Source organism: Cavia porcellus, unplaced genomic scaffold, assembly GCF_034190915.1.
Source record: "Cavia porcellus strain 051 isolate PalLab524CR breed Dunkin Hartley unplaced genomic scaffold, mCavPor4.1 scaffold_13, whole genome shotgun sequence".
NCBI lineage: Eukaryota > Metazoa > Chordata > Mammalia > Rodentia > Caviidae > Cavia > Cavia porcellus.
Window position 1 is genome coordinate 49,438,225 of NW_026947496.1, and position 15,211 is coordinate 49,453,435.

General features: G+C 46.7%; 1 protein-coding gene across 4 annotated transcripts in view; it reads right to left on the reverse strand.

Moving 5' to 3' along the window:
- Positions 1-15,211, reverse strand: part of Lrig1 (leucine rich repeats and immunoglobulin like domains 1) — a 107,409-nt gene that overhangs the window by 11,234 nt on the left and 80,964 nt on the right. For 3 of the 4 annotated variants that reach the window (XM_013156335.3, XM_063260213.1, XM_003473434.5), the window contains 7 exons: positions 14,980-15,123; positions 13,203-13,346; positions 11,085-11,228; positions 9,646-9,789; positions 7,455-7,535; positions 1,988-2,059; positions 1,123-1,194 (listed from right to left, as the gene is read on the reverse strand). In XM_013156335.3, coding sequence (XP_013011789.1) covers positions 1,123-1,194; positions 1,988-2,059; positions 7,455-7,535; positions 9,646-9,789; positions 11,085-11,228; positions 13,203-13,346; positions 14,980-15,123 — 801 coding nt within the window. The remainder of the gene's footprint in view (positions 1-1,122; positions 1,195-1,987; positions 2,060-7,454; positions 7,536-9,645; positions 9,790-11,084; positions 11,229-13,202; positions 13,347-14,979; positions 15,124-15,211) is intronic. The other variant, XM_013156334.3, reaches the window with a different exon arrangement.

Consider the following 15,211-nt stretch of genomic DNA (forward strand, 5'->3'; position numbering starts at 1 on the left):
GCTCAGCCTCTAGAATCAGGGACAGCAATTTTTTGTTTTGCGAGGGGGTAGAGGCTGTCCAAACTTCTGGAAGGGTCCACTTTCTTCCTCACTAGAAAACTGTCTCATAGGAACCCCAAAAGGAAAACCTTCCTTCCTTCCTTTCCAGACATCCTCAATTCATTTAATCCAATAGTATCTGCAAGTTTCAAAGACAGAATAGTATAAAGAAGTATGTAAAAAGGCTCACATACCACCACACCTATCTTTCACAATCAATGTTTCATTCAGCATGCTTTACCATAGATTCCTATATCCAGCCTTCTAAAATGGTCTGGCATCACCTGCTGCTTTCTTGGGAATAGGAGTTATGGAATTGTTTCTTTCTGTCTTTCCCAGATAGGCAGACGCAGAAGTGCTGAAGCTGAAAGAACAGAGCATTCCACAAGGCCCCAAGATCTCAGAGAGCCTGTTATGAACTCCTGTTGTTAGGTCCTGACCCTTCTAAGCAGTTGGCGGCTTCAAGTTTCTTAACAATTGATCACCTTGAGGCAAGTGTTTGTGTACCTCCCCTCCTCTCAGGAATGTCACCTATCCACTTCAGTTCTCATCACCGTTCTCATCACCTACACTGCACCTGTCTCCCCACTCCCACTTTTCCTGCCCCAACAAGAGTCCACCAGGAGTGGCTTCAGAAATGCAATGAGGCAGGGCACAAGGATGACCAAAACACTTCTGAGCCCCCAAAGCCACACCTGCAGGGAACTGACGTTATAGTTAGAACTTACTGGCTGCAAAATTAGTCACATGTGGCCAAAAGAAAGGCAACTAGGTTCCAACCTAGCTCCGCTAACTCTCAGCCATACCCATTTATTCAGGCATTATTTACAGCTGCTTTCTGCTGAAATGACACAGCTTAGCAGTCATACATAGACCCTACAACCCACAAAGTCCAAAGTACTCTATCCCCCTTTAAGAAAGTCTGCTTTCTTCTGCTCAAGAGTAACAACACTTTTTGCAAAGGACAATTTAGCTTCTGTGCACCTGTAAACAATCACAGCTATTACATGAAGTGACACAACACAATTAAGAGTGTTTCTTATTCTAAAAATCTATTCATGTCAATGGTGGCCATGTACTTACAGCTCTTTAAGATTCTTCATCTTTACAAAGGCATCGAACTGGACAGACCTAATGGCGTTCTCTCCCAGGTTTCTGAAATAGAACACAGTGACTTGTGCAAAGAAACCCTGGACACCCTTCAAGGCAGCCACATGCTTGAGCCAGGACACTTTTCTGGGACCGCCCTGGTGTCTGAGATGACCCACAGATACTACCTAGACTCTAGATAATTCCACTGGAGGTGATTCTCACTTCACATGTGTTGACAGAGCCCATAAAGCAACTTGGGTCAAGACAGCCTTAAGGGCAGCACTGATATTAGGTGGATGCTGCTCAATCAACAGGCAGAATCTTCCCTGACAGAATTAAGGTTGAACCGGATTCAAAGAGGAAATAATCTGAAACCAAACACTAGAAGCATCCACTATAGAAGCAACAGAAACAATCGGGGCTGGCTGTCCTCTTTCTCCTGGGGCCTCAGAGGTGGTCATTCCAGAAGGAAAGACTGTAGTCAGGCCAACTATGTGGCTCATCATGGCTGCTTTAGCAGAGGTACTGACTGCACCAGGTTAAAGAAACCTTGTGGAAGTGACAATGAGAAAGTGCCCACAAAGGAGCATGGTGCAAGGGTAACCGTGCAGCAGGAGAAAGGAAGGTCCTTATCCAAACTCCCGCACACTAATTAGGAGTACAGCAACCAGCCATGTGTTCAATGCCTGTTCTGGTATAGGCAAAACAGAGGCCAAACTTGAAGGTGACTTATAATGAAAAGGAAGCAGCTGGTGCTGGCAAATAGTCTGTTTCTTGATTTATAAAGATACAATTAAATTTTAGCAAATTTCCCTGGGAGCCACCTCTGGCAGGCAAGGTCTGGGAAGGTACTCACAGGTGCTCCAGGCCTTCTAGACCTGAGAACGCTCTCTTAGCCACGGATTTGATCTTGTTTCCAAACAAAGTCCTGCAGTTCCAAACAGAAAAGATCAGAGTTAGGGAGACGGGAGAGGGCTGAGGAAAGAGAATACACAATTAGGGCAGTGCTACCTGTCCATGAGAGGCAGGGGAAAAGCTGACCTGTGTGGAGATTATAGGCCTTCCCCTTTCTGAACTGACATGCTCATCTTTATTAGAATTTCATAGTGATGACAGGCTGGAATTGTATACCCTGCCCAGCCTAGGAAGGCCCATGCAGTGTCAAATGGAAGTCACCTTGCCTAGTATGTGCTATCTTTCTCTAAGGACAACCCCAAAGGGGTGAGCGTGCGGCTAAGCCATGGCCTCTGAACAGACAAAGAACTAGTTACTGTTTAAATTAAGAGAAAGCAGAGCCTGAAAAAGCAATGAAAACTATGGTATCCATTAAAAACTGCCATCCACTTCTAAGAACTGCTTTTTGGGGACAGTGATTCCCCCAAACAGACAAGAAGGGCACGGGAAAATGGGTGTCCATCATGATGGCTCCACAGTTCTTTGCACCAGACACACACCCAAGCATCCAGGTGCAGCTCCATTGAGCTGTGTGCTCCCCTCATGCCCTGCAGATGCCCAATCCTGTGGCTTCTTGAGCAAGGTCCCAGATTATATACAAAGTTCATTAAGTCCCATGCAGTTGGGTTCTCAACAGTCAATCTTCCAGGTTATCTAACACCTGTACCCTTAGGCTGCTGATCCATGAGAAGCAGCCCCTACCTACGGGTGGTTCCAAAACCAGTGGCTCAGAGTTTCTCAGACTCTCAAGTCTGTCTCTGCAGGACACATGGAGAATACAAGGCTGCTTCCACTCTATTCAAAACCTAACTTCCAACATGGAATTACAACGGGTCCATTTTAGCTCTAGAATTGGATTTCAGTTGAAGCTAAGATTGTAGAAGAAAAAATAACGAAATTATAAAACATGGTACTCTATTTTCTATGCATCTTCTACCCTCAGTAAAAGCAGGGAATTGGCCAAGCCCTTTGTGGACCAGACAAGTTATAGATGGGAAAAAGTGCAGCTGTGGATTCCACATTTCCCAACAGGGGAGCCACCAGAGCAGGGATAACAAACAGCTCACTGCAGCACACATGTCATAGGTTTGCCACCATTGCTCTAGGGTGTGCTGGACAGAGAGAATGCAATGCATCAAGTCTCTCTCTGTGGTCTGCGTAATACAATTATGGTCTCTGATGAGAATCCAAAGGCATGCTGCCAACTCCCCTGGCCTCCTGGCACAGGAACCTGTCTGTCAGTGAGCAACCAGTTGAATGGACTCTTCAACTTTAATGTCCCAAGATTAAATAAAAATAAAAGAACTCTCTAAGTGGGCTGAATGCCTGGGAATTCTCAAAATCAACTGGTCTTGGATAGAAACTACCAGGTAACAGGGCACAGGTGGACAAAGAGAAACAAACAAGATCTGCTGGAGAAAGGGAGTTCGGCTCAGTCCCTTCTTGGGAGAAATGATCTAGGAGCTCACTAAGAATCAGGGAAAGATCTGGACTACATGCCAACTCTACCTGCACCTTGCTTAAGATTGTGACCCAAAAGAGAAGCTCCTCCCTAAAAGAAGAAAAATGAAGGAAAGGTGAATGCTAGAAATTAAAAGTAACAGGGCAGCCAAGGTCTTACCCAGCACAGAGGCTAAGCATGGGCCGAACCACAAACGGTACGCAGGGAAGGACCTAGGCCAGAAGCAGTCACGCTCAGAGCAGGTGCAAGGGTGCCTGTTCCCCTGCTTCCAGGGCACCACCGGCCCAAGGGCCAAGGGCAGTCTTGCCACTGCAGGTTCCTGACTCATTTCATCAGAAACAGACTGCTCTGCTTCTCAGGGGTGCCTCCCATCTGCCAGTCCCCAGAAATCACTCTGTTCTGCCCATAGACAAAGCTAGCTCTGTTTCTCGCCTCTTCTAGATGGTGAAGGGCAAACAGACCAAACCACCCCGCTCCTTGACTTTCTCTGAGGCAGCCTACATGGATGTGAAAACAACTGCATCCTGAAAGCATTCACGCAGCCTCACAATATGAAACTTACTTTAAAACAAGTAAACCAAGAGCACAGAAAACCCAGTGGCCTTGCTAACTTAGGCTCTTTAACCATAGACCTAGAAGCAAATAACGAGCAGTGATGTGTCTGAGGGCACTGCCAACTACTACACTTACTCAGATCCCCCCAGGCTGCGCACTGTGTTCCAGGTCCTAGTAAAAATGAACTGAGCTATGCAGTGAAATTGCTCATAAACTAGAGCCAGGAAAAAGCTGGGCTTTATTTCATCCATTAAATATTAGTCATGTTGACCTCTTTTACAATGAGAACAGGCTATTATTTCTAGTGGTGACAATAGCAATAAACCAAACCCTCAAATTCTCAATTGCTCAGGGCCAATCATCTTGCTGGTGGATTAAAAGAGGCCGTTACCTTTTCCTTGGAGACATCTGGGATCTTGGGGACAGTGCTCAGGCTGGTAGGCTATGACAGTTCTAATAAACAGCTGCTAGGTGGATAGAGAGGAAGGATGCTTTGTCCCACAGCTAGGGCTTCCTATGAAGGGACAGTTGGCTTGACTCAGAGCAAAAAAGGAACAAGGGAAGTCACCTCCTAAACCCTTGTATATACCTCCTGACCAATGTGAAAGCAACAGTGCAGGCCCAGGTGCAGCACCATCATGGTCCTTTTTCTCATGCCCTTGGGAGAAGCCATGCCATGTACAACCCCTCCCTTCCCCTGAATCCTCTCTGCAGCCCCGCTCTGCCCACTGTCTTTGGGAGCAACTCTCCAAGCAGGAGCCCAGAAGCTTTGTCCCACAGCCCAGGCTGTACACTTGCTTCACAGATGCCACAGGCGCCCCAAGCTGCTCCATGAAAAGGAATACGAGGGAGCAGCGCCTGCCTCCAGTGGCCCATGCCAGTCACCAAGGTTCTAATTAACTGCCCTCCTCTGGGGTCCAGAGACCCTTTTATCCTCCCTTGTGCTGACTGTGCCCTGATGTGGTGCAAATACAGAAGAAAAGAACAGGCCACATCTAGGGCTGCTCTTGCCACTACCCAAGAACTGTCTGCACTGGCTAAGTTCAGCAGCGGAAAACAGGAAGAGCTGGGCAGCACCACTCAGGATCGTGGAAGGAGGCCTCTCATGGTTCCGCTGCCTGCCTCTCCCCACATCCCGGACACAGCTACCTTTAGGCCTGGTCTCCTGCTCGGCAGAAAGGATCCCAGGTCTTTGACTAGATCCAGAATATGGGCCTCTATACTCTCCAAAGGCCAACCCAGGCCAGATCAGACTCACAGCACCAACTGCGATCTCCACAGCACTGTGGAGGACAGCCCTGCTTTGAGCTACCATGCTGCCCACTGCCCAGAATCCCATGGTCCCAGCCACCTGGATAGGGCAACACAATGTGGTGGCCCAGAATCTCCTGGCAATGTGTCGAGTATACAGACAAGGAGCAGCTGGTTCCCTTGCTAAACATTTACTCAACCCTCACTACCCCCAGAGCAGTGAGCTGAACTGGAGCTGCACACCAGGATCATGTGAAACCATTTACTTTCTTCACTTCCTTTTAAAATGCAAACTTTCACACACCTTCAGGACAGAACAGTACCATAAAGTGGTTGTCACATGCCAAAACCAGTCATCAGATTGTCCCAATCTGTTGTATTTTTGTTTTTTTGTAGTGCTAGAGATTTGAACCCACGGCTTTGTGCCTGCTAGGAAAGTATTCTGCCAATAAACTACATCCCCAGCCACAGGCTATCCCAAATGGACTTTCCCTCTAGCTCTGCCCTTCTGCAATTTTTTAACCCAGGTGGATTATTTCAAATCCAAGTCATAGGCATCATATCATATTCTTTTTTCATCCAAGAAGAAAAGCACTTTCCTTTTGCAATATGACCATGGGATCCTCAAACTTAAACCACGGACTGCTTATTTAAACACATTAAGGGATTTTTGTTACTGTCACAATTTCTCAAATATTGGGAGTCTTGGCCTTCTCCTTCTCAAACACAGAGCCTTCACCTGCAAGATAGTGACTCAGCAGGGTTGAGTAGCTAAGGTAGGAGATCTTCCACTGTAGTGAGTCTCAGTGTGCAGAAAGTACCTCAGTGGAGCCTAGGTCACAACAGAAGGAAAACAGGGTGGGGTATATCCCTGAGCTGCTGATCCACTGCAGCAATGGAAGGAGGAGGACCACCAAGGAACAGAGCAGGTACTCAGGAAGCAGTCAAGCTGACTTATACAGCACAGATTCCAGCAGTTTCAGCGTTTTCTGAGGAAGAACCTCTTGGAAATCACAAAACCCAGGAGCAGTTCTGGGTTCCACTGGCACGACATGTACAACAGAGAACACAGCAGTGCAACCACTGCCCACCCACCAGCTCATCCTGCTGAGGCCAAGAATTGCTGGCTCTGCATTCACAGCTCTGCACTCACAGCTCCCAACTTGGAGCTCCTCTTCTTAACAGGCATGCACCACAGCCCGTGGCTACTTTTGGGTCTTCCCAAACTTACCATGTATGGAATAAGGAGCCAGGAAGTTGGAGGAAGGGGAGCATCATTTTAGGGAAGAGAACAGACAGTACTTTTGACATCCCATCCAAGCATGAGAGACTTAAGAACAAATAATCCTCAGTCACAACAGCTAATTCTTAGTAACCACCTAGCACAAAAGTGTCAAAACGCACATGCTTCAAAACAAAGCTGAATTTACTAAGCTGACTGTCCACACTTCCTGAAGGTCTCAGATTCCTCCAGGGCTTTCAAAATATTTACTTTACTTGGTACTCTGCTCAGCTCCCTGTCATTGGGATGGGCTCGGGAAGATCAATGGCAACTGTCTTCTCACTGTGATCCCCCATTCCTGTGTGTTAATGATCCAAAACATTGAGTTCAGAGTAGCTACTACTATTGTCCTTGGTAATGACTCTATTTGAGATAACATACTGACAGGAGCCTCAACTACATTGCTCAGTGGTAGAATTCTTTCATTGCATGCAGAGGACTCGGTTTGATCTCCACCCCGACCAAAAAAACAAAAAAAACAAACAAACAAAAAAACCTGTCAAGTTACTCAAGATATTTTATAAAATTTGTAGAAATTGAGTGAGATGGCAAAGACCCTCCTTTGTGCAAAGACAATAAAAACTAACATTTTTTCACATGTGCTGTGGAGTGCACCTGAGAAACTTTCCAGGCCACCAAACACCAGGAAGAACCTGGTGTAGGCCCTAAAAACTGGCCTCAACTTCTTTTTCCCACAATAGCAGATCTCAGTAGCACTGCTCTCTGTTGGGGGTCCAGAACAGACAGGCACAGGCTAGCTGCCAGGCTAGCTGCCAGACTAGCCACTCATACCACAGTGGCATGCTGGACAATACTCACAGCTTGCTGAGGCTGTCAAGCCCTGCAAAGGCACCACTGGTGTCCTCTATTGTGCCTGAAATCTCATTGTGGTCCAGATCCCTAGGGAAAAGACAGACTGTGAGCTCAACATCCACTCTTACACATACAGAGGAAACGACCTCACACCCAGGCTTCTACCTCCATGTATATCCTATAAGCCCAGTGTCACATGCAGTCATGAGAAATGGGGCCCTAGGCAGAATCCTGCTTTGCAAACTCTTCAGTGTGGCCTGGATTTCTCAGTCTGCCAACAAAATTGATTCACACCTCAAACAACCCAGCTCTCATGTGCTTCTTCCCAGCAGTTCACACCGGGCCCCAGAGAAGAGAAACACCACAGAAAGCACAGGGACACCATTCTATCTTCTGCCCTCATGGAACCACGTCTGGCCCTGTCTCCTCTCACCTCACAGTACCTTTCTTCTCCAGACTTGGCTATGAATCTGGAGGAAAGAGACGACAAAAGAAGGAGGCCCTGGCCTGGGCCCTACCAACGGTCTTAGGCCACAGCCCATATTCTCACAAGGCCTGCATCGTTCTGTACTCTGAGCCAGCAAGGACATCTGGGTGCTGACTCAGCCATGTGACCTATTTGCCAAGATGAAAGAGATGAGGGAGGCCCATATATCGGGCCAGCTTCTCCAGCAATGTAAGTCCTAAGGCCAATTAGTCAGCCACCTCCCCAGCAAAAAGGGCAGCCACAGAGATGAGATATCATACCTAGAAGCCAGACCCATGTTCTACTGGTTCCAACTTCCCAAAAGCACTTGGCTCCTGCACGTCCCTCTCCTGAGCCGACCCAGACACAGGCAGAGACTAGAAAGGGACCCTGCTCTTGGCTCCCAGGGGATGCTGCCATAGGGAAGGAGTTCTAACTGAAGGATGAAAGACTTACTGTGACTGCTGTTGGAAGGGACTTCTATTATCTTCTACATGAACACCCAGTTGGTCTCTCTTGAGCGTCCTTCTACATGAACACCCTGGCCTCTCTTGAGTGTCCTCAACCTAACCCCTCCCAGCAATGTTACTCAGGCCATGCAAGGGCTTGGTGTCAGACTTTACCAACCCTGCAAAGACTTCACACTGAAGCTTACCCTACCAGCTGCAGTCCCTCCATCCCACTGCACAGGCCTCTCTCTGCAGAGGGCTGTGCTCAGGAAAGCCGCAGAACCCACTATCACTATCTAAAGGAAACTGCATGTCCCTCTGAAGGCTTTATGCTAACAGCTGCTCGGAAACTGCCTGAAGCTGACAACTGTAACATTCTGTAAAAGTCCCAGGAAAGCATTATCCTGTAGTAGTTTCTGACAACTCCATCTAGACATGTAGAGGAACAAGGTATTATTATCTTTGGTTTTTAAAATGACTGCCTAAATGAGGCACAAAGAAAGGATTCTTTATTTCCATTCATCTTGGAAATGAAGCAGCCTGGGCACTAGCTCCCTGAAGAAGCACTAGAGATGAACTATGGTGTTCCATTGGCTCAGAGGGAAACATCTACAGGACTTCAAAACAAAAGTCAAGGCACAATCACAAGGCTCAAGTCAAAGACTGACACCATGACTGGTGCCCTGGAGACAGCCACAGGAGCCCTACATTAACAGTTTCCTAACAATAGGACCCTAGCATCTTACCAAATACAGTTTGAGAATTACTGCTAGTGAGTAACTCTTTAGAGAGCCATCACTCCTCTACAGGCACTGCCCTGGGAGAATGAGTTTTCTGCTCAACCAGTTCTTGTTCAGTTGATTATATAGAAGTTTGAGCTGGGCATGGTGATACACACCTATCATCTTAGCATTCTAGGAGACTGAGGCAGGAGGATCACAGGTACGAGCCCAACCTGGGCAACTTAGCAACTTAGACCTGTTTCAAAAATAAAATAGGGCTAAGGTTGTATCTCAGTTGTGAAGACCATGGGTTCAATTCTCAGTACTGCAGTGAATGAATGAAAACAAAAAATGACTAGCAATGTAACTCAGTGTAAAAAAGTCCTGGTTGTCCCCAGTATTAGGAAAAAAATTGTTTTAATTGAGACTGGGCATAAGCTATGGATCTGATTCTGACTTGATGCCAGTGAGAATGGAATTCCACAAAGCCACTGCTTCACCCTGTTCTGCTTTCCCACCCCGGGCCCCTTCATTCTTTAACTGCAACAGTAAAAGCGTACAGGATTCGCAGGTTCCTGAGTCCCTTGAAGGCACCTTCGGCAATGTGGCTGATGGCATTGTGGCTAAGCCGCAGGATACTCAGGCTGCTCAGCTCGGCCAAGCTCTCTTCATCCAGACGTGTAAGGTTGTTGAAAGACAGAATCCTAAGGAAGGTGCAGGGGGAAAAATGTTACTATTGGGCCTAGGGTTTGCATTCCCCTCTCTTAAACAACAGGGCCACAACTGGCCAGAACTCGGTGGGAAGAGGACATACACGTGCACGCACAGGAATCCTGAAGGTAAAAGTGGCCGTGTAGCTCAAAATCCACAGGGAGCCAACATCTGCATCATCTGACAACTAGAATAGAAGCCAGTGTCTGTTACACTGTGAGTTCACACGAAAGCACACAACCCAAGAACTGAGAGGCTCCAACCCTTCAGGCTTGTGGCCCTGGCTGGTCCTGATCTGAGCTGTGAAAGACCTCTTTCGGCAGATGCCTGACACCAAAGACAAGACTGCAGGGTCTCCACAAAGACAAGGGAACTCCAACTACACTCCTTGCGTCGGCCAGCAGAGGGCACCATGAGCCACAGCCCGAGACCCACATGGGAAGACCCCAACCAAGCCTCCTCCTTATCTGAATGATATCCAAGGCAGTGGGGGTCTTCTCCCACCTCCTCTGTGAGGAGGACAGGAAACATGGCCCTCAGGTCAACAAACCTTCCTCCCTGAACTCAGGTCAACAAACCTTCCTCCCTGAACTCCTGAAACTCCTGGGATGGTGACTTGGCATACCAGTCATTATCTATAGGTGAAACGGGAAATCTGGCTGGGGCGTTTAAAAAAAAAAAAAAAGGTAGAGATTACTAGGTTTTTAAAAGCGGCATGGAGCAACATTCTTTCCCTCTCAGAGAAATGTCATGGTGTCTGTCAATCACAAAGACCTGGCAGCAGATCAAAATCATATTCTCACCTGCAATTAAAAGAATGCAGCTTAAAGGAGACTCGGAAAAGCAACCTTCAGTCAGGCTCTGAAGTTACCTGGCTATGGGGCTAAATGCTAGGACAGGGCAAGGCTTACTTTGGAGGCTTTCAATCCCTCCAAAAGGCACAGAAGTTTCACACAGCCCACCAGCCAAACCAAAAAAAAAAAAAGAACTGGGGACAAAAGCTCCCTGCAGGGTACTACTCCTATAGCCTCAAGTCGTAAAACAGAGGGTGGCAGGGAGAAAACTAAAGGAACTTAGAGTTCTACACCCTGACCATCCCATCTCAGGCCTACCTTCTCTGGGCATCTGTCTTCCTCTCGTACAGGGCTACAGGAGCCGCCAGCTCACTCTATTCTCCACCCCCACCAACTCTACCCTCCTGTGCGGTGGGGTAGGCTGACTGCTTCTGGGTGGTAGGACTCAGGCAGTGTCTCCAAACACTATTAAAACCAAAGCTGAGGATACTCACAGCTCATGCAGCTTCTGGCAGAAGCTCCAGCCGTCCCGGTGAATGCGAGAGATGGCATTGTTGCTGAGGTGTAGCTGGTGCAAGGCTGTGAGGCCATACAGTGAGCCACTGTTCACCTCCACCAGGTTGTTGTACTCCAGGTGCCTGCAATGACAGTCATATGCAGGATGAGGGAGGAGCTTTCATTCATTTATCGAATGAACCCGAAAAAGTTGCGCTGTATCAGTGCCAAGAACAGAACAATACACGAGAGAAGTCTGATAATCTATGTGCACACACACACAGGGGTGGCAGGAGAACCACCAAGGCAGACATAGGAAGATGCCAAGACAGCCTCCAGAGGTTCAGGGACAAGAGGAAGCTCCCTAGAAATGACATTTTAGCAAAATATTAAGTGAACCAAGCAACAAGTGAGCAAGCAGTTCTCAGTAGGGCAAAGCCAGGAAACGAGAGAAAGAAGAAAGGAAAGGAAGCAGCCCATCTTATAGAAGAGGAAAATGAAGTTGACAGAAGTCAAGTAACTTACCTAAGATTCCCCAGCATAGCAAAGAATGAAAGGCCAGAAGTGATCTAAATCTATTTGGCTAACAAAAGTCGGGGCTGTGGACCACTCTATCAGGATACCCAGCTTTAGCTCCAGGGTCAGACAGTGGTATGCTGGTTCAAGAACTTAATTCTTTCCATAATTCTAGTGGCAATAAATCCTAATTTTGCCACTTTGATGGCTTAAAATAGAGATCTTAGACATCTATAAAATAGAGATACTCAACAGCATCAGTATAATAAGGCCATAGGAGGAAAAAAAATAAGAAAATATGTAAGAATGCTAGCACAGTGCTTAGGACTTAGCTTTCAACAACTGTGGGTAAATAGACAGACCCTGCCTTAGGATGGCTCAACTTATGACTTTTCCATTTCATGATGGGTAAAAGTGATACACGTGCAATAGAAACCACACTTGGAATTTTGAATGTGGTATATTTCTTGGACTAGTGCTATGTGACGTGACTGTCTTACAGGACTGGGCTGTGAAAGTGAGTTGCAGGCCTCACAGCCAGCCCATGATCATGACAGGAAACCACTTACTGGTCAGCTAGGGTGTTCTGCACATGAGGTGCAGCAAATGCATTTTCAACTTCCAATGTGTTTATAGGGATGGGACCTGTCAGGTGTGTCTGTATTCTTTACCTTCCTTCCCAAACACAGTGCATCCTTGCCCAGGATCACTGAATCCCAGATAAAATTATATCCTTAATCAAAGCCACTAATTCAAATTCTGCTCCATGTTCATTATTATAAGAGTTTTGAACCAAGGTTTGCTTTTTGTCATCTTTCTATCATTGCTCAAAAAGGAAGAGTAAAGAGAGAATGGACAGTAGATAAAGACTGCTTTTCTTTACTGTGACTTAACTATGCAGATATATTACTTTAGATTAAAAATAAACGCTTAAAAATAGGAGATGTATAACTGCATTTCTGTGCCTTTTTTGTTGTTATTCTAGTAGGCAGGCAGCCCTGCTGTGGTATGCATCTTTTTTAATATTTTGTTTTTATTAAAATATGCAGCATTTATCATTCTTTTTATTTGCTCTGCCTTTCCCCTCTTCCTCCCCATTATACACATCTGGTTAAAGGGAATACTCCCTTGGTAAAAGCTGCACATCTGCACCAAGGGTCTCCATTAAACCAAAAGGCAGAAGAAATGAATCTCCTAGGACAAACTATACATTTTTGGCCCACCTGCACATCACCAAAGACTGTAAAGCCTGGGTGGAGAGAGAGGGAACGTCCTGTAAAGTGTGGGAGTAGAGAGGATATGGGGGAGAGAGTTTGTTCTGCAGATGGAGTTCACTGAGGAAGTAGGGGTGAAGAGCAGAAGGGTTCCCTCCTCCACCTTACCTGCTCTAATGCACCAAAACCTTCTCTAGAATTTCCTTCTCAGCCAGAAAAGCACCCTTAGGTTTGACCCAACACAAAAAGACAGAGTTGGGCTCAGATGAAGGCAGGTTCAGTGGGGTGGTCCTTAAACCCAGTGCTCAGATGGATGAATGTGTGTGGAGTACACACACATACACACAGCACAGAAACCCACCCCAGTCTCGGTCTCCCTATACTTACAGTACGTGCATCTTAGACAACCCCCAGAAGGCGCCATCAGTCAGTCTGCTGATGTTGTTCCGCTGAAGCTTCAGCACCTCCAAGCTGTCAAGTCCCTGGAATGTGAGGCCCTCGATGAGCCGAATCCGATTTCGATTGAGGTCCCTTAAGAGAAGGGGTTAGACAGGTCTGAGCACCTCAAGTGCATTCCAGACAGGCCTGGCTGGAGTTTGCAGCAGTAGGGCAATAGCGGTGAAGGGGTGCCAGGGAGCCAAGATGTTCAACTTGTGCCCCATCCAGCATGCAGCTCCTATTGCTATGGAATGCTGAGGTCACTTTGGAAAGAGCAGCATACAGAACTCCCCAAATCTAACTCTGAGCTGGCCTGGGGTACCTTGAACCTTGAATACTCCACCTGTCTTGCATGAGGGTACAGTGCCATTCATGATTCTGCAGACTGGACATGGCCATGACTTAGGATGTAGACCGCTTGGGTGAGGTCTATTAGCTCAGCAACAGATATCCACACTAGACACCTCAACCCAAGAGAGTCCTAACCACTATCAAATGTCAGTCATGCTTTCTACTGGAAGTACCTGACAGGATCTCTACATACAGAGAGAACTTATTGCCTGTGTCGGGGAAGGTGGTGGTGTGGTGCAGGTTTCGGGGTGGTAGTGGTGGTAAAGCATATCCACTTGGCTTCTAGCCCTTGCATAACAAAACCGTGGCTGACCAAAAAATGCCAGAAAGTTGGGTGGGCTGTACCCATTAGCAGCTCTGGAGCAAGGGCAGAGAACCCAGGGCTAACCTCAAATACTTCCATACTGTCTTTGTAGGAAGCACGACCCTGCTTCCTACAAAGCTCCCTTAGCATCAATAAAATCTTCTCCCTGAACTGAGAAGAGTTAAGCCCAGATCTCCCAGCCAAGGGGAGGTGACATGCCGCAGTAAAGGCTAGGGACCCCCGTTCTGCCACCAGTTGGGCCTTCATCAAGTGTTCTGTCCTGTTTAAACCAAATTTCCAAAATTGGCTTATTTCCTGAAATACACCTTCTACTAAAAATAAGAGGAGAAGGGGGGTTAGGGAGAGAAGGGGAGAGAGAAAAGACAGGGATGTGAGAAAGAAGAGAAATCCAGTACTCTCTCTCTAGCACCCAGGTAGCAGATGGTAATTTGATGGGAGGGATAAAAGTCTTTCACTAGGTTTTGATTAATTAGTTTTTCTTGAATCTAAAATCCCACACCATCCTGGAAGTACAATTAATTGGTTTTGGTTATTGAAAATCTAACTAAATAAATCATTTTAAGAGAAAAAATTAAGTTAACTACCTTGTAAGATTTAGGAGATGAAGACAACCAGCATCTCCTACTGACTATCTGTCAAACTGTTCAAGGAATGCCAGATGTTCTTGTGCCCAAGGTATACATTTTATGGGTTCCTTCAAAAGTGACACTAAAACTTGTGAAATAAATAAGAAACTGAACACACAGCCTAAACATCAGCCAGCATCCACTAACCTCCATTTCATTTTGGAAAATGTCAGCAAGGACAAGTACCTATATATATATACTCAGTGGATCTTTTCACTCAGCAATCTAAGGCAGCCCACCAGCACCAGACCTAGCTCCTGATTTGCTTTTATTAGGTGTTGCCAGTTAGCCATTAATAATAGTTTATGCAGTGCTTCACCAAGGGAGAGTGAGGAAGGGGTTGCATTTAGTATAGAGTCCTTGGGGAAAATGTGGTCCCATAAAATTTGCTAACCTTAATTAAAGTGCAGGTTTCTGTACTCACAGTTGTGTCAGTCTGGGTAATTTGAATGCCTTTACAGGAAGCTGGGTGATCCTGTTTTTGCTCAGACGAAGAGTAAGCAGCGACCGTGACAGACCATCAAATGCTCCTGACTCCAGGGTGCCAATGCGGTTGCTTGCCAGGTTGCTGGAATGATTCAGGGAGAAAATATAGTGCAGCAGGGGGCCTTCCTCATTCTGCTCTAGACACAGGACCCAGCTGGGTCTGAGCTGGG